General features: G+C 43.0%; 1 protein-coding gene and 1 long non-coding RNA gene across 6 annotated transcripts in view; one reads left to right on the forward strand and one right to left on the reverse strand.

Moving 5' to 3' along the window:
• fstl4 (follistatin-like 4) overlaps window positions 1-17,850 on the forward strand; it is a 216,756-nt gene that overhangs the window by 189,871 nt on the left and 9,035 nt on the right. For all 3 annotated transcript variants that reach the window (XM_081615150.1, XM_081615149.1, XM_008426985.2), the window contains 5 exons: window positions 1,886-1,912; window positions 3,430-3,548; window positions 6,255-6,404; window positions 11,781-11,888; window positions 17,689-17,798. In XM_081615150.1, the coding sequence (XP_081471276.1) occupies window positions 1,886-1,912; window positions 3,430-3,548; window positions 6,255-6,404; window positions 11,781-11,888; window positions 17,689-17,798 (514 nt within the window). The remainder of the gene's footprint in view (window positions 1-1,885; window positions 1,913-3,429; window positions 3,549-6,254; window positions 6,405-11,780; window positions 11,889-17,688; window positions 17,799-17,850) is intronic.
• LOC103475325 (uncharacterized) overlaps window positions 6,298-17,850 on the reverse strand; it is a 37,854-nt gene continuing 26,301 nt past the window's right edge. The window contains exons 4-5 of one of the 3 annotated variants that reach the window (XR_014090772.1): window positions 14,067-14,195; window positions 6,298-6,420 (exon numbers count right to left, since the gene is read on the reverse strand). This is a non-coding gene — a long non-coding RNA (uncharacterized LOC103475325). Of the gene's footprint in view, window positions 6,421-12,232; window positions 12,780-12,815; window positions 12,917-14,066; window positions 14,196-17,850 lie in introns of those variants that run through there. The other 2 variants (XR_014090773.1, XR_014090771.1) reach the window with 2 other exon arrangements.

The following is a 17,850-nucleotide window of genomic DNA, read 5'->3' on the forward strand; positions in this document are numbered from 1 at the left end:
GATTTTAGAAAAGCTTCAATGTTTTTTTGTTTCTGGCCTTTTTAAAGAAGTAAACACTAAATATAGATGCTGCCGTGTTTAAATGGATAAAATGTGTAAATAAATGTAGATTGTTGGTCTTAGGTGAGCAAAGTCATATTTTTATTCCATCCTTGAAAGACAGTTTTAATAAAAATAAGATATTTATTTATTCTCATGAAGAATGTATGAGAAGCAGGAAATAATCTGAAGCTTTGGAAAAATGTTTTACTGTATGTTTAGCTTTTATTTTCATCTGTGGCTTCGAAATGCAAATGTTCTTTTCTAATCCCTGTCGAACATCCAGGAAGATCAAGATCCGTCATTTAGAGCCAACCGTGGATGAATAATAGATTTATTTATGAAACCCTTTTCATCGCCACTCACAAAGCACTTAAGATCATAAGATCTAAAGACATGAGGCGTAAAAGGTCAGTAGAAATGAAAACATGAAAGAAGCCGATAGAAAGATGCTAAATCCAGGACGTACCGAAGGAACAGTGTTTCTTAAAGAACGGAGCGATTAGAGCCGATAGTTTCGCTCCGCAGGCCGGAGCCTGGGAGGCCGATTCTGTTTCTAATCTGCAGAGGAACGACGAGCAAATCGTGACTCTGAGAGCGAAGAGAAGAGAATCTGACTCTGTTGGACGGATCTGGAGCTGATACAAAACGCTGCAGGTTTTATATGACGGGTTCCTTTCAGGCTTCATGCTTCTGAAAAGTTCTTATAAAACGGGTTCTGGAACAGATTTAGATTGACTGACTGATTTCCAGCAGGTTTCTGGTTCCTGGACTCCAGACCCAGACTGGTTCCAGACTGGTTTCAGACTGGACTCCAGACCCAGACTGGTTCCAGTCTGGTTCCAGACTGGACTCCAGACCCAGACTGGTTCCAGTCTGGTTCCAGACTGGACTCCAGACCCAGACTGCCAGTCTGGTTTCAGACTGGACTCCAGACCCAGTCTGAAACCAGACTGGACTCCAGACCCAGACTGGTTCCAGTCTGGTTCCAGACTGGACTCCAGACCCAGACTGGTTCCAGTCTGGTTCCAGACTGGACTCCAGACCCAGTCTGGTTTCAGTCTGGTTCCAGACTGGGTCTGGAGTCCAGTCTGGAACCAGACCGGTTTCAGACTGTACTCCAGACCCAGACTGGTTTCAGTCTGGTTTCAGACTGGACTCCAGACCCAGACTGGTTTCAGTCTGGTTTCAGACTGGACTCCAGACCCAGACTGGTTTCAGACTGGGTCTGGAGTCCAGTCTGGAACCAGACCGGTTTCAGACTGAACTCCAGACCCAGACTGGTTCCAGACTGGACTCCAGACCCAGACTAGTTTCAGACTGGACTCCAGACCCAGTCTGGTTCCAGACTGGACTCCAGGCCTCCTGGACTCTTCAGGATGTTCTGGGATCATTTTTATTATAATAAAGACACAAAAATAAAAAACTTTCTGTTTAGCCTGGATCACACAAGATTAGCTTAATCTGTGTTCAGATGCTATTTTACCAGGAGCCGCCATGTTGGAGTCTAAAACAAAGAAAACCCCTTTTCCTCAGCCGACCCAAATAAAACGATAAATGTTTATGGAAATGTAGATGTTTTGTCTTTATTTCCGTTTAAAGGTACGACTGGAAAACACTTAGTTTCTTTAGAGGAGATCGCATCACTCCAGTGCTTACAGAGATTTAATTAGACATTTAATTAAACTGAGAAACTGTCTGCGTGTCTCCACTAAGGAAAAATAATAAACTTCAGCGTCGGAGGAAAACATGGCCTGTCAACACCAGAGGAGCAATTTGCAGCTGCAGCAAATGTGTAAGCCAAGATTAATTAATGTTTTTCTTCCACCTCTTTTCTTCTCTGCAGTTGCAAACATCCTTTGGAGAGAAGAAGGTAACACAGTTCTTAAAATGTCTTTCTTTTTTTTTTTCTTTGTGCACTTGAAATTGTTGGCTTGTTTTGAGGGGTCAGCAGATTCACTGACTCCACTGACCAGAAAGACCCAGAAGGTTGTTTCCTCCAGCAAATGTTGCTGCAGGTCCAACCAGGAAACAGGAGCCGAGGCTTTAGTTGAGAAATAAAGGAACAATCCACCATGTTTTACGGCAGGTCCAGTTCTGTGATTCAGTGAAAGCAGCTTTGTGGGTTTTTATACAAAATCACCAGAAGCTTAATGTGGTTCTACTGTGTGGTTCAGCTGGATAAGTAGGAAAATAAACTTTAGTTTTTTCTTTAGTCCACCTCCGTCTGACGATGAACCAGATCTTCATCTGCCCATCATTAAACCAGCAGTTTTGAAGCTCCGCCCCTTTAAGAGCCACAGCGGTTGCTAAGCAACATACCAAACACTTTACCTGAGAGGTGCTGCAGGCTGAGATCAGCTGTTGGAGGAGGCTGGATGCATTTCCATGTTTTAATATAAAGTTCTGGACGTGTTGCAGCCGGACCCGGTTTCATCCTTTATGTGGAACATAAACATGATGTGGAGCGTTTCTGCTGCGACGCCATCTTGGATGTTTTTCTAGAGCAAAATACGCAGCGTGTTCGATACGTCACGATGCAAACGCGTCTCACGGTGCGGGAACCGATGGAGGAACCGTTGGGCATGCAGAGAATCGATTCCAAGGATTGGCCCGGCTCTCCATTCCCGTCCTGATCCAGCGATGTTCCTCAAACGCTCTCAGGCCGAGCATCACTTCCTGTTTAACAACCTCCGACCTTAAACTCCCCCACAACGTCTCACTGCACAACCTGACAGTAAAATATTCGTCTCTTATCTCACTGGTTTGTTCCTCCCACTGAGAAAGGTGGCGCAGTGTCTCCGCAGACATAGATCTACATAGATCTACATAGATCTGCATGTCTGTGTTGTAATAATGTTTAAAAACTGAAGTTCTGCACTTGAAAAACTTTCCGTCTTCAGCTTCTCCTTCCAGTGACCTGGTTTTATTTTTAAACGCTGCTCTGGTGAGCCGGCTGTAGCGTTGGACTCAAGTCACCGTAAATAAATGTATGTTTGCTCTCGGTCCACTAGGGGGCGCCTGTGAGCCTCAGCGTGAGAAACACTGCGCTGCAGAAAGGCGTTAAGAAGGCGGTCCGGTGCAGTGAATGTGCTTTAACGCAGCGAGGCTCGTTTCTTCTTTTATCTGAGCCGCCGGGTCTCACAGCAGAGCTTGGTCCTCCTGCCGCATCCAGTCGGGTCGCTGACAGCAGCTTCTGAAGGCCTTCTCGCCGTCCCAGCCTGCTCGTATAACGGCTCGCTAACAGGAGCCTCACTGAGTCCCTCTGAAATTGAAATGTCCATCACAAACGCCAGATTTGACAAGAGTGGCATTTAGAGTGGCTCAGACGGCGTTTGTTCTTTCTAAGGCGACGTCTTTGACAACATTTTCCTTCTCGTCCTGCTGTAGGGTTGAGTGTGGGAAACATGTTCTACGTGTTTTCTGACGAAGGCATCACCGTCCTGCAGCCCAGCGAATGTGAAATTCGGAGACACCTGAAGCGGACGGAGAGGATCGTGGCGACCTACGTACGTACATCTGAACCAGGGAAAACTGCTCATGCAACTTGTGCCACACTTTTCAGATCCCAAAGGGAAGCTGCTGCGTGTTTGAACTAGGACATGCTGAAGAGAAGAGCAGGCGAAGTCGAGATGTGTTTCAGTTGTTGGTGAAACTGGGATGATTTTCTCCTGGTGACTTTACATGTTTGGACACAAATACATGCCAGACATTTTCAGAAAAAGGAAGTACGGCGTGTTCACGCGTTAAAAAGTCACCCGACGCTTCGTGTTGGACACGTTTTCATTTTGAAGTCGGACTCGTTTTGCTCTAGACGGCCGTTGTTTTCCGTCTTTGTACAAGATGAAAGTGAGAGAAGCAGTGAAGCGTCTGCAGCCACAAGAGGCTGAGATGCTGAACATTTAGTGTTCAGTCTGTTGAACTGCTGCCAGAGGCATCATCTCATTTGGAAACATCGGTACGATTCCCGTTTTTCCTCTTCAATTGAATATCAAACCTTCAGATTATTACATCTGCTCTCACGTCTTCCTGCTCTGATGTCACAATGTGACGCTTTTCTAAATATAATTGTGTCCATTAGTCAATGGCTTCCCACTAAACGGTGAACACCGTTCACCTTTGACCTCTTAATCCACTGGATAACATCCGTCTCAGAGCCTTTAAAGGTCCAGGATTCTTGTTTTCTGGAGGGATTTGGGTTTTCAGGACTGCAGTGGTGCGAAGCAGCCGCCTGGCGCCCAGTTCCTGCTACAAGCAGCCGTTTCTCCACCTGAGGAGCCGGAATCACCCGAATCCTGATGGGGGCTAGAAAACCAGGACAGTTTGGGTTTAAATCTGAATTTCACAGGTTCTACCTGATGATTTATTGTTTTTACGTCAGCAGTTATGAAAAGCATCATCAGTGCAGAACGTTAAGTGGAAGGAAATGAGATGTTGATTTATGATGGAGAGCTTTGGGTGTGTTTGTTGTTTAAAAGAGTCAAATTAAAAATGTGGAAACAAATAATTTAAAAAATAAAATCTGTACGTCATGATGCAGTAAGTTACACTGCAAAAACTCAAAATCTCACCAAGTATTTTTGGTGCAAATATCTTGAAATAAGATTAAACTAATTCTGGTGACTTTTCAGTAAAATATAAAAGCTCCTTTTAAATCCTCAATATTGATGAAAACAGATTATTTCACTTATAAAACGGGTGAAATAATCTGCTGGTGGAACTGGAACCTTTTCATCAATATTAATATTATATATTTAAATCAGCTCTTACATCTTGCAGATAAATTACTTGTAGGTTGTTTTTATTTGGAGTGTATTAAGATATTTGCACTAGAAACTAATAAACTAATCCACAGCTACTTGATTTCGTGTTTTTCAGTCGTCGGTTGTGGTGGCTGTGGCTCTCCTGTAGCAGTCTGTGTCACAGCGGCTCTTCATTATGCTCCTAATCAGAACCAGTTTTTAATCTTTTTTAAATAATTGAAGTGACAGAAAAGATGTGAAGGATTCATAAAAGTACGGCAACTAGCTAGCAATGCTAACGCTACGATTTGGTTACAAAATTATTTTTGGCGCCAAACTAAAGGTTTAAGTAATCTGGACTGGCGTTAGTTCACTTTGTAATTAAAATACACGTTTTAATTGTAAAATATAATCAGTAGCTAATAAAATGAACAGTTTTAGAGTTTTGGTGCACAGGAGCTTTTTACAGCTGAAGACTTTTTCACATCAGGTCAAGGGTCAATGTTTGTACTGGGGGCATAAAGTGATGACTGCACTACACGGGTAAAGCTCTGACCTTTAGCATCCCTGACCTTTAGCATCCTCAGATGAGGTGAAACTGATGTTGCTTCTTAAAGGGCCTGAATCACTGGGTGATGATCCCAGGTAGGGCTGTTGTAAACGATTATTTTAGTAATCGAGTAATCTATAGATTTTTCTTACGATTAATCGAGTAATCGGATAAAAACAATTATGAAATAAAATATTGGTGAATCTTCCATAACACCAGTGTTACTATCGGATATCAACATCAGTCTATTTTTTCCACCTTTGAGCTTCCCTACCAGTTACTGTTTTGTAGACCGGGGGAGCAACACGGGATATTTACGGCTCCTCCGTTCAGAAACTCATCTACCAGCCATGTTCCGCCTCCCGTTTGTTCAGACCGGGATGATATCAGTTTATTGTGCGGTTCGTCCGTAAAGCTGCTCTGACCCTGTAAGCATCAACCCTCAGCCGCCCGCCGTGTTCAGTCTCTCCGCTCACCTGTAGAAATCCTCCTCAGCTTCTTCCCGCCGTTCAACCAGCAGCTCCGGAGCAGAAAGGCTGCCGAACTCCCGGCATCGCGCCGGTCATTTTAAGGATGTTTATTGGTCCCACAAAAACGATGGAAACCCGTAATTATCACCAATCAGTAAAATCCCCGCGGGCCGAACTTGAAGATTGGACGTTATGCCGCTAACACGTAGCTTCCGTCAACAACTCAGAGGCGGAAGTCAGAGCTCCGCGCAACGCAGATAATGTTCCGGCTGAAACACGGTGCGCTAAATGATAAAACATAAATTAACGAAGCTTCGAGGCAGGTCAATTTTCCTCGAGGAGTTTTAATAATCGAGGTTCTCGAATCACTCGAGGAATCGTTTCAGCCCTAATCCCAGGTCCTGTGAATCTCCTGCTGCCAACGTTTCTGCTTGTTTGTCCTGGTTTCCTCAGGAGGAGATGTGTCCCAAAGGGGAGGGCGTGTCTCCGCAGCGCTGCGTTTGGTCTTCGGCCGTCAACGTCAGGGAGAAGTACATCTACGTGACCCAGCCGCTCCAGAGCCGCCTGCTGGTCGTCGACATCCAGGCCCAGAAAGTGGTTCAGGTGAGAGGAGCTGCGTCTATAAACACAGATCTGCTTTAGAAACTCATCAGTAACTTACATGTGCATTTCATTTTTACTTGAGGAACATTTCTGGATTTTCTTCCCACTGAATGAAAATCAAACATGTTTTAGCCTGAAATCCTCCAGATTCAGACTCACAGCTGCAGGTTTATGAAGTTTTTATTCAAAGAAATTGATTTGGAAACATTTTTATTTTGCCTGATTTCATTATGAATTATTATCATTTTTGTTCTTAAAATACCAAAATTCTCACTTAATTTTATGTTTTTGATGTAATTTTTAAATATTAAATGATAATTTGATCAGTATCCTTCTGGACAGTAAAATATGTTAAAATGGTTCCACTGTTGTTCCCAAAGGAAAAACCCAATAAATGCACCGACTCAGTGGTTTGTCTGGTCCAGACTTTCTCTTGTTCTGGTTGGTTGTTAGCGCTAAGCTAACAGGTTTAGCTGAAGGAGAGTTTGCACAGACTACAGGAAGCTGGATTAGACGTGCTGAAGGTTTCAGATAATGGATCGGTCGGTGATCCGTCGAAGGCTTGAAATATTGTTTTAATAACGGAGCTCTGCTGTAGGCGTCTCTACGTCTGTCTTTGTCTTCATGGTTTATCTGCCCATATCCTCTAGAAGAGCTGCGTTTATGCTGAGATTAGAGCAACACAGATTATTTCCTAAAGTTGAGTCTCTTGGTTTGACTAGTGAAGAATCATCATTTAAATAAAATACAAGTTACATTCTTTGAAGTTTGTGTTTGTAATGACAAAATCTGGAAAAGTTCCAGATTTATTCATGCTTCTGCAAAATGTTCTGCAAAAACATAAAATCTTCCAAAGTGTTTTTGGTTCATCTGGAGCAAATATCTTAATGCAATCAGAGAAAACTCATTTACAAGCAGCTTTCCATCTTGGTTTGATCAGTAATTCCTTAATATTGATGGCAAACTTCTGCTTCTACTGGCAGATTATTTTACTGAAAGTATCTCGTCATAATAAGGAACAAGCCGTTCATCGATATTAAGCTCATAGTTCTTGCTTGTTAGTTGATTTTGCTTTATTTTTGCAGTGTGCCCTTTGACCCCTTATCCTCAGATAAGCTGCTAACATCTTTAGATGCGCGTTGCCAGGTAAGATGAATCCGGCTCCCTGCAGCGTTGTGCTGCCCAGGTGGGTGCCGCCTGCGCTGCCATTTATCTTACCTGGAACGGCTGTTTAGAGCCCGAGTCCCTCAGGGCCCCTCGGAGGGTCGGCGTCATTTATACTGAGGAGCAGGAAGAGAGGAAATTGGCCGAACTCGAGGCGAAGGAGGTGGGAGAGGAGGAAGGATATTAGCTGAGTAAGAGACAAAGAGGAAGAGGGACAGCGGCTGTGCAGGCAGCAGAGCCTGTTGAACGGCCTCGTTATCCATGTGGGGAAACGGGACTTAATGCACGGAGGGATTATGAACAAGAGGCCAGAGACGGGTCAAAGGTCATCCAAACACAAACTCTGCTGCTGAAATGTTGCTCATTTTCAATCTCAGGTTCTGATTTACAATAATTAAGAGATTTTTCTCCCAGTCAGGAACAATTTGTTTCTAATTAGTTTTTTTTTACTTTGAGGTTTGGTTTGGTTTTAGAATTTATGGTGATTTATTAGTTCAGACATCTTTGCATGTTGTCGTTTGCGCTGGAGGACGAGAAGACGATTCTTTTCCTTCCCGCCCGCAGCGGCGCTGCTGCTGCAGCAGAACCGTTAACTGAATGAAACCTGGAGATGAGGCTGCTGTTAGTTTGGATCGCTGCAGCAAACGGGAAAAAAATAACACAAAAAAAGCCGTTGAACAAAAACTCAAAACCACTTTTTTTCTCGCTCTCCGTCTCGGTTGTGCTACAAGGAGACTCGTTGCCATAGCAACTGTCAACAACGCCACTATCAGGATTCAACACTCGAACATTTCCCACACAGAGCAGAGGCTGTAACGAGGCAGTTCGTTACAGTTTCATGTTTTCAGGCTCGATGTTTATTTTGAGATTATTAATTAGTGATCGCTGTGATAGATCAGCTACTGCTGCTATTAGCTAAGCTAACGCAGCGGCGGTTAGCTAATTTAAACGCCTGCTCTACTGATGATCTGTTGGAGGTCATCAGTAGAGCAGCAGTGTTTTAGTTCATTTTGTTAACTGAACCAAAACGCACCAAATTCTACAGCACCTCTCCGTGTTTAGGTCGTCATAGTGATGCTAGCATAACTGACCCGCTTCCCTCTGCTTTTGTTTAATTAAAGCTTTTCCTGACCTTGTCACAGTGTTAACACTTAGTATCAAAGCTTTGCGTCCATTTTTATTTTATATATCAGGTGAACATTTAAGATTTAGCGCGTTATGTTTACAACTTCACAGCTAATAACGATGCTAATCACCGTTAGCGAGCAGCTTTTTGGGATCTTTGAGTTCTTATTTGTTTTCTTCACAAACTTTCATTTCGTTACTTTGATACACTTTGAAATATTGTTAACACCATTTTGTTTACAATCATATTTTTTTAATCTATTCTCGGTTCTGCATGTTTAAATAAATCCCAAATTCCGTCAGATATAACAGAATTTATATTCTGTTATATCTGACAGAATCGGATCAAACAGAACTTCTAATTTTAACAAATATAACATTTGACCTTTTATTAAGGATAATAATGGTTCTGTAGTGGAAGGAGAAAGGCAGCGCTGTGTCCATAAAGATGTTTTCCTGACTCTTTGCTTCAACCTTTCTCATCCTGTGACCCACCAGCTGCCCACTTTCCTGTTTTACTCCATCAAACACTGGAAAACCACTTTCCCATCCTTCATCGCCCTCTCTGAGCGCCGCGGCTCCACCTGGCTGACCTCTGGCTGACCTCTGGCTGCAGAGGGTTAATGCATCCTCCACTCTTCCTCCTCTTTCTTCTCCCTCTCTGGTGTCTCAGGGCACAATGCACTTCTCTTTCAAAAATGTCCCTCGGGAGCAGAGAGGAGACGGCAGAATCCAGGACCAGAGCATTTTTAAAACGGACATTTTGCAAAATTCACATTTTGTACATTATGTAATTCATCTTAGCTGCTTCTGAAAACAAAACAAAACAAAAAAACAGCCGCTTGTTGGCAATATGTTAATATTTCTTGGTTTCTGGAAAATGAGTCGTTTCAAAAACTTGAATCTAACGTCACAGCAGGCACTGCCTGTTACCTAGCAACTGCAGCAGAGCCATCACCTAGCAACCAGCACTGTTGGTCAGTTGGTTTTCCCGCTGTATGCATTGTACAATGGCTGCTGGAAAAGACATCCAGAAACCACTTCCTTGCTGCATTCGGGTTGTTTGAGCAGGAGGCTCCACTCCTGCTTTTCAAAGGTTGTATAGTAGTTCATCTGTTTGCAGCCGTTTCCTGGTGTGAACGTTGAGTTGGGGGCGTGGCCAGCAGCTTGTCTGGATTTAAAGTGACGGAGGCAGAACTGAAATCTCTTTAAGGATTTGAATGGAGATGTTTAGACCGACCCCTTCCTGGTCAGTAGGTCACCTCCAAGTTCCTGCTCCATCGTTTTCAACATGCTGGCCCTTAAGTGGTGGACTGGCTCCCAGGCTGCAGGATCGAGGGCCCGCCCTCAGCGTTACCTTTGCTCCCATCACACTGAAAACACGCAGAGCGTCCAGCTTCTCCTCGAAGCGTTCACGGACTCGCGCTGAGTTGACACTCGGCTGACCGGAGCGGAGCAGAGGGCTGCACCCCCCATTACTGACAGGGGAGCTGCTGGTGAGCGTGTCAGCAGCTCCCGGCCGCAGACCAGGTAATGGATTGTGTTATTCCTTGTTGTTGACATCGCAGCAGATCTGAGGTTTATTCCCTCACCTCGCCGATCCCTCCGTGTTCTTTCCTCTCCTGGCTTTATTGCGTATTCTGTCTATTCTTGCTCATGTTGCATTTCAGACAGAAACATTAAAGCGTCTCCAGCAGCATACAGTACATACAGTACAGCCGTTTCTGCTCTGCAGCTCATCGTTTTCCTCTGCTGACTCTAAACCTGTTGTTCACGCAGAGTTTATCTCGGCTGCCGTTCGGCTTCATCAACGCATCCGAAGCATTTCTTGGTTATTAGTCTGCACTGAATGCAACATTAAAAGCCTCCAAGCAGCAGGATAATTAATCTGATGGTTTCAGAGCAGCTCAAGTCCAAAAGGAAAAATAAAATCTGTAACCTGAGCGAAGCTTTGAGTTCGCAGCATCTTAAATCTGATAGCGACGCCTCCTGTTAGCTGTAGTTAACAAATGAAAGTTCATCTTTCCTTGTATTTGTTCGTTGCTCAGCTGGACAGAGGAAACCCAAAGCTCACTTCATGGGCTGCCAAGGGCCAAACCTGGTTGTTATTTGCATATCTTTATATTATTAAAATTGACTTTTTATTCAGAGACTATTTTAAATATTTCAAACGCCTTGCAGTCTTAACAGAATCTGGTTTGTTGTTGCAAATAAAAGACAAGAGGTCAAAAGTCCAGTAAAGCAGAACCCACAGCAGCTGCTAACTCCACAGATCTGCTGTTTAGCCAGATGTTGATGGGAAGACGGACCTGTTAGAGCAGTGGTCCCCAAGCTACGGCCCGCGGGCCGGATCCGGCCCGCCTCCACATTTGGTCCGGCCCCCTGAACAATATATATTTTTCATATATTGTATTTTCCGGTTAATATGTGGATTTTTCTTCAACCACCAGGGGGCTCTTTAGCAGGAAGTGTGTCCTGTAAACTGTGGGTGTTTTGTTTTGCATGGCGCATTGCTGAGCAGATGAACACGTGTTTGTTATGAACGCCGCATTCCAGGTCGAGTTCTTCGAAGCAATGCCTGCAAGTAGCAGCTTATACTTCAAAACAAGCCTTTATGTTAACATATGAGGAATTCATATGTTAGTTACTTTCCCTCAATGGAATATATACTAGTCAGTCCCAGTGACTAACGGTTTCACTAACGGTTTTTGCCCATGTGCTCTCTGGGTAAAAATCAATCAAGAAACGCGCGCACCCCCTCCCCTCCTCAACAATTTCCGGCATCGCAGGTGATAACTGTGTAACACTTTTTCTGTTACAAACTGACTCCGGCCCCCACCACAGAAGGGAAAAGTTATGTGGCCCTCACAGGAAAAAGTTTGGGGACCCCTGTGTTAGAGGCTCCAAAGCACTTTGGGCTAGTCTGTAGGGTTTCCTCCAGCAGCACAGATCAATGGTCTCTCTCTTTATGGAACAAATTTGATTTAACTCAACATAATGACACTGTCATGTTGAAGCCTTTACAAACAGACTTTTCCAGTTTTCTTCTGAATTATCGCTGCTGTTCCTTCTCGTTTGGACCTGTAGGCGGTGCCAACAGACCCGTTTCCTGTGAAGATGCTCTACGATAAGTCACATGACCAGGTGTGGATTCTTACCTGGGGCGACATGGACAAAACTCACCCAACACTCCAGGTAAGACGACACATATTGATCAGCCATGATCATTTAATTTTCCAATACTCTGATCTCAATTTGGAAAATATCAAATGTCCACAAATCTTTGTCTGTATTTTGTAATTGTGGTTTTTCCATTAAACGACATTAAATAAAAATGAGGTGGATGTGAACAGCCAATCAGAGGAGCCAGCAGTGTCTTATTCAGGTGTTGGGGCGATAAGCCCCGCCCACTTGGGAGCGGCTGGGTTGGCGGAAACTAGTGGTTGATTTTCCAGAAGAGTGATGGATTCAACACGTTGGAATGAAACAAAACTTTTAAAGAACTGTGATCCTCACAGCTGAAAAAACAAACTACAAACCAAGAAGAAGACTACTTCCTGTTGTCTTTGTGGTTTTTGGCAGTAGTAACATCCTGTTAGCGACATATCCATGAAAACTCACATCATCCTGGAGCTTTTTTATGAAAAAACACGAGTTTATGTTTCCATTAAGCACATTTATTTCTGTAAAGTCAGTCAGTGCAGCAGGTATTGATTGTTGACGCAGCGCTGCTGCCTCGTTTTCACGCCCAGGGCTCAGAGTGAGGAACCCGTTCCTGGTAACTAATTGAGCTCAGTTGTGTTTGTGAGATTTAAACGTGACGCGTTGCAGCAGCTAAATTGTCCATGTTTTGTAGCGGTTAGCAGGAAGCCGCGGCCCGCAGCTGCAGGCTCCTCGCCTGGCGTCCCTCCGGACCGCTGGTGCTGGAGGCTTCACAGATGAGGGATGATCGCAGGTGTGGCTGTGTTTAATCCTCCTCCGGGGACCGGCCCAGATGAGGGAGCAGCGCGCGGCGGCAGAGGGTCGATGATGGTGTTGTTTTAAAGTTCTGTGTTTGCTGAGCAGCAGGGGAGCTGATGGTAATCTCTGGAACAAACATGAGGGAGGGAGGGATGAAGGGAGGGAGGGGAGGGAGGGAGGGATGAAGGGAAGGAGGGATGAAGGGAGGGGGTCCCATCGCAGCCGGGTTCTGCTCGTCTTTGGGGAAGTTCTGTCCGTTTGCTCTAACAAATACGCAGAGGTGATATGAAATCAGATGTATCATGTTTCTGTTTGAATGAGCAGTTAGAGGTGAATGATTCACTCTGGATCGTTTCTCATGAGTCCAGGTGGAAAAACGTGAAGGTTTATCATAAAGAAAAAGACTTGAAATACATTTAAAAGTAAGAATATATTGTAAATACTTAATAAACTCCCTCACAGTGCTGGTCCTCCTGCTGTCGATTTAAACCTTTTACCAACAGCGCAGCGTTTAATGCTCCAGAGTTTCTCTTAGTTTTCTAGATTCTCCAGAGTCCTGCTCTCATTTCTCTCCTCCAGCTTTGAATAATAATTAAATCTATAAACTTTATAATGGGCGATATTCATTTTCTGAGTAATTTCTCGTTGTATGTTTTGGATGTTTATCTGACGTCAAACTTTTAGTGTGAATCTCGGGAGACGTTTCCAAAAGCTTTTACCAAACTGATTCTGAGACTGTGTTGATTAAAACAAAGACTTAAAGATGTCACAGAAAATTTAACTTTATTATAAATCACTTCGTTCTACCAGCAGCTAAAACGTTTCCCAGAGGAACTCGCTGACTTTGCAGCCGATCGCATATGTGACAGAAAATAAACTTCCAGAAAATGAACCTGATAAAAATGATTTGTTAGGATTTAAGTTAAAAGTTACAGCAGCAAAAAAAGGTTTTCTTGTCCTTAAATGGTCGCCTGAATTCACCTCGTCATGCTGATGCTTTGCTGTAAAGCATCTATTGGATATTCGTCTTTCTGCAGATCTAAAGGTGCCTCTATGGAAAACTCACCATCTGTGAGGCCAAACAGGCTGAAAGTCTGAGTGCAGAATTAAAAAGTACCATTTATTTTAGTTTTTAGCGCTTCAGCTTTTGTTATGTTGGTAAATGATTTGGATTTGATTCAAATATTTTATTCAGACAAAAATAATTTCAGCCTCATTTAATCTGAAACGACCAGAGAGAGAAGGCGAGACGTTTAGCACAGAAATGTTTTTCTACCTCCAGAAGTCATGAATAATTAGAGAGCAGAGCATGAATCTGCATGGAAGCCGCATAATGGATCGCAGGCTACATGGATCACAACGCAAATAAATGTTCTGATGATGTTAATATAGTTTGAAGTGAAAGTAACTGACCCGTTTGGCAGCAGCGATGAGGCTTCGCTCCAGCGGCTCGTTCACGTGCGACGCTTTGAGATCCGCTGCTGTGCAGATTCACGTCGGTGGTTTTCCTAAGCAGCTGGGATTCAGGACGGTTCAATAACTCTGAGTAAATATCAGAGGAGAGTCGTCGTCAATTCATTAAAGACAAGAGGAGAAGACAGACGGACAGACATGGTGAAATAATCAGCTCATTTCTACAACACGGCTGAAAGCAAAGAGAAAAGCAACACAACAGAGTAGAATAAAACGGGAGAAACGGGAAATAATGGTAGGAAAGACGTCCAGGCAAGGTCACCTAAAGGTCAGGGCGATAAATGGCCTTTAAAAAGATAAAATTATAACTGTACACATCTGTATGAACAGCATTCAGTGAATAAAAGTAAATAAAAGTACCTTTCACCCTAAAGGGGATGAGCAGCTGCTGAATCATTCGAGGCGCCATGATGGAGGGAGAATCGGACAGAGCGGCTGAAAACGGTTTTTCATGGTTTCTTCTTGTTCGAGTTAATTTGAACGTGACTCACCTGGTTGGGCTCATAAACGGGGTTTAGTTTAACAGTTTCTAAACCGACCTGAACCTCCTGAGTGTCGATCAAATTACCGACTTTACCTGAATTCACGATTTATCAGCGTCATAAACGGCGTTTCCCCTGAAACACGTACAGAGATGCTAACGGTTGTTTCCATACATGCTAGGCTACATGACGTTCTGGAGAGCGTGACATCACGAGCAAAGGGCCAATAGAAAACTGATATGAGGATTAACTGTCTCCAAAAAGAGCACATTCATAATATACTTTTGAATAAATGATCATTTAAACAAACTTGTATTAACCGTTGTTTGGTTAATACAAGTTGCCATGGTGGTTAAAAGGTGAAAGGTCAAATGAGACCACAATAAATTCACTAATGAAGCAAGAAAATGTGAATATGAATATGTCAAATAATTGCAATTATAATGAGGTTTGAGTGAAATAATGTGGAGAAAAACAAAGTTGAGGCATCTGGGAGACTATAGCTAATTCTCTTAAGTTACACTTTTAATTTAGAAACACTGATCAAGTGTTTTCCCTCATAATCCATAATATAATCCATAACACGGCTTATTGCTTCTCAGAAGAGTAACCCAGTGTGACGTGCGGCAATATTAAAACGCCTTGGAAGGTTTATTGAATTTTCTAAATGACGAATTAATGGAACCATTGTTAGGATTAGTATTACATTTAGAAACGTCCAAATCCTGCAGAGTGAATACTCTGTGCTGCGCCAGAACCAGTTTTTGGTTTTGGGTCGGAGTGAGACTCCAGCGGGTCGCTGAGTGGTTGAGCTTTAACAAAGGCGCCTGTGGCCTTAATGGAGAGCACCTGCAGCACGGCGGCTGCCTAATAATACATGAGTGATTGTAGATTAAACTCATTAACTCCCATCACAGCTCTGCAGTGCTGCTAATGGCATTTTGTTAACGAGGTTTTTTCTCTTTCTTCCTTCAAAACGTGGCTGTGTTCTGTTTGAAAAAGCTGCTCTGTCCAGAGAAATGTAAAAAGAGCATTTTGTGGGACTGTGGCATTAATAACTTGTTTTGTTTTTTTGTCCACCCAAGAAGGAGGCGGTTCAATAAAGTCTGACTTCAGTTGGTTCCTGTGAGGCACACGGGTTGGTTAGAAAGATCAGCGGTTGGTAGAATACCCAAAAAATCCAATATTACTGAAGTCAGAGTACAAAAAAACAGCCGTCCAAGAAATTACTGAAGAGTTGAAAAGTCTAGTCAAATACTAAGTAACTGATCAAATCATTTAATATTCAAAAATCACATAATCAGATGGACCAAAATACACACTGCTCAAAAAAATAAAGGGAACACTTAAACAACACAATATAACTCCAAGTAAATCAAACTTCTGTGAAATCAAACTGTCCAGTTAGGAAGCAACACTGATTGACAATCAATTTCACCTGCTGTTGTGCAAATGGAAAAGACAACAGATGGAAATTATTGGCAATTATATTTCATTCATTCAGATCTAGGATGTGTTATTTGAGTGTTCCCTTTATTTTTTTGAGCAGTGTATAAAGTTATAAAGTGGAAATTTTGGTATTTTAACGACCAAAATGCCAATAATTGATATTAGCAACAGAGAATAACAAAATAGTCATTTTAAACAAACTGAGTCTCCTGTGGGGGACAGAAGGACAAACGTCTGCATCGTAAAGACGACAGCGGTTCAAACACTTTGGTCCGATTTGACCCGACCGCCATGATGTGCAGGATGATTCGCGTTTTGAGAACTTTCCGAGGCGAATCAAAGGTCGATGAACGTTCGCTTCACTTTGCAAACTTGCCGATTCAGAGCCAGGAGGATGACATGAAAGATGAGGCTTTTATAGTGGCTTGTTCTCCTGAGACAACCATCTCTGAGTGAGACGCCGTTACAGAGAACCGAGGCAGAGCCACATATCATCGGCTCAGGTCATAAACTGCAGATGTTTATCTGCTCCAGGATGTATGAGGGTGTCGCCTGAACAAGCTCTGGTGGTTAGGATCCGACAGATGAGCCTTCGTTCTACCTGACGAGAAAAAAAAACTAATCGCAAGGAATTCAGGAGGAGCTGAAATATCACATACTGCTTATCGGAAGGGATTCATTTATATATTTGAACAGAAAACTAATCTACAGCAAAGTTTGTGAATTTAAAAATGTTGTTTTTTATCATTTAAGCGTGTTGGTGTTCCATAGTTGTCAAAGTCAGCCTGAAAAAAATCGTTTTTATGTTCACGCTTGTCATCTGTCATGTAATTTTGGTTTACTTTCCAGTAGAAATATCTTGGCGCACTGGAAATAAGATAAACCAACTTAAAAGTAACTTTTCAGCAAAAATAGCTTCTTTTAAGTAAATAATTTGTTTTGCTTCTCTGAATAAAACAAGCGGATTTTCCGTTTACAGTAAAACAGAATATGATTGGACCGCAAACATTTAGAAATTGCTGCTGGATCAACACACAACTCATGTGGTGTCACACTTACGGAAACTTTGTAGCTGACGGCCATTTTGGTAGGTAGAATAACTGCAGTGACAGTTGCTATGGAGTTGTCATGACAACAAGCTTAGAACAAGCTCTCACCTCGTTCCTATCGACTTATAAACAATACAAGTACATGATGTACTTGAGTACAATATGAGTAGTCCATCCACCTCTGGGTAAAACTGAAATATCAGTGATATTTACTGTAGTACGTACTGCAAAATTAGCTTAGCTTAAGTAGCTTTATTCTGCTAGCTAAGACAGACATGTAGCCTATGTGGATGTTGCTACCTGTACTCACTCTGCCTGTCACCTTCTTATTCCCCTAAGAGTTTGTACATCCTTTACAAAGCTCCTCCATGTTGTACAAACTCTTCCTGTTCACCAAGTAGTGAAATATGTCATAGTAGGAGATCGTCTGACATCCTTCAATCCCAACAGCAGCCATTATGTTTGGTTTGGAAGCCATGGTTCATCTATTCTTTGCGCTGTGCTTGCCTACCAAGATGGCGCCGATATGTACAGCAAAGTTTACAGAAAGCTCAAGTTTCTGCATATTTTTGGTGTTTCCAGGTAATTCCTCAAGCCAGTGTGGGTGAAGTTCATCATGCCGTCCGAACCACTTTCCAAAGGGTGACGGACTTCTTCATCCCTCCAACTAACCTCATCATAACTCACGTGAGGTAAACCAGCCATGTCTGACCTCAGACTCTCCAGTAGCCTGACTGCTTGCTC

Source organism: Poecilia reticulata, chromosome 14, assembly GCF_904066995.2.
Source record: "Poecilia reticulata chromosome 14, P_reticulata-male-v2, whole genome shotgun sequence".
Classification (NCBI taxonomy): Eukaryota; Metazoa; Chordata; class Actinopteri; order Cyprinodontiformes; family Poeciliidae; genus Poecilia; species Poecilia reticulata.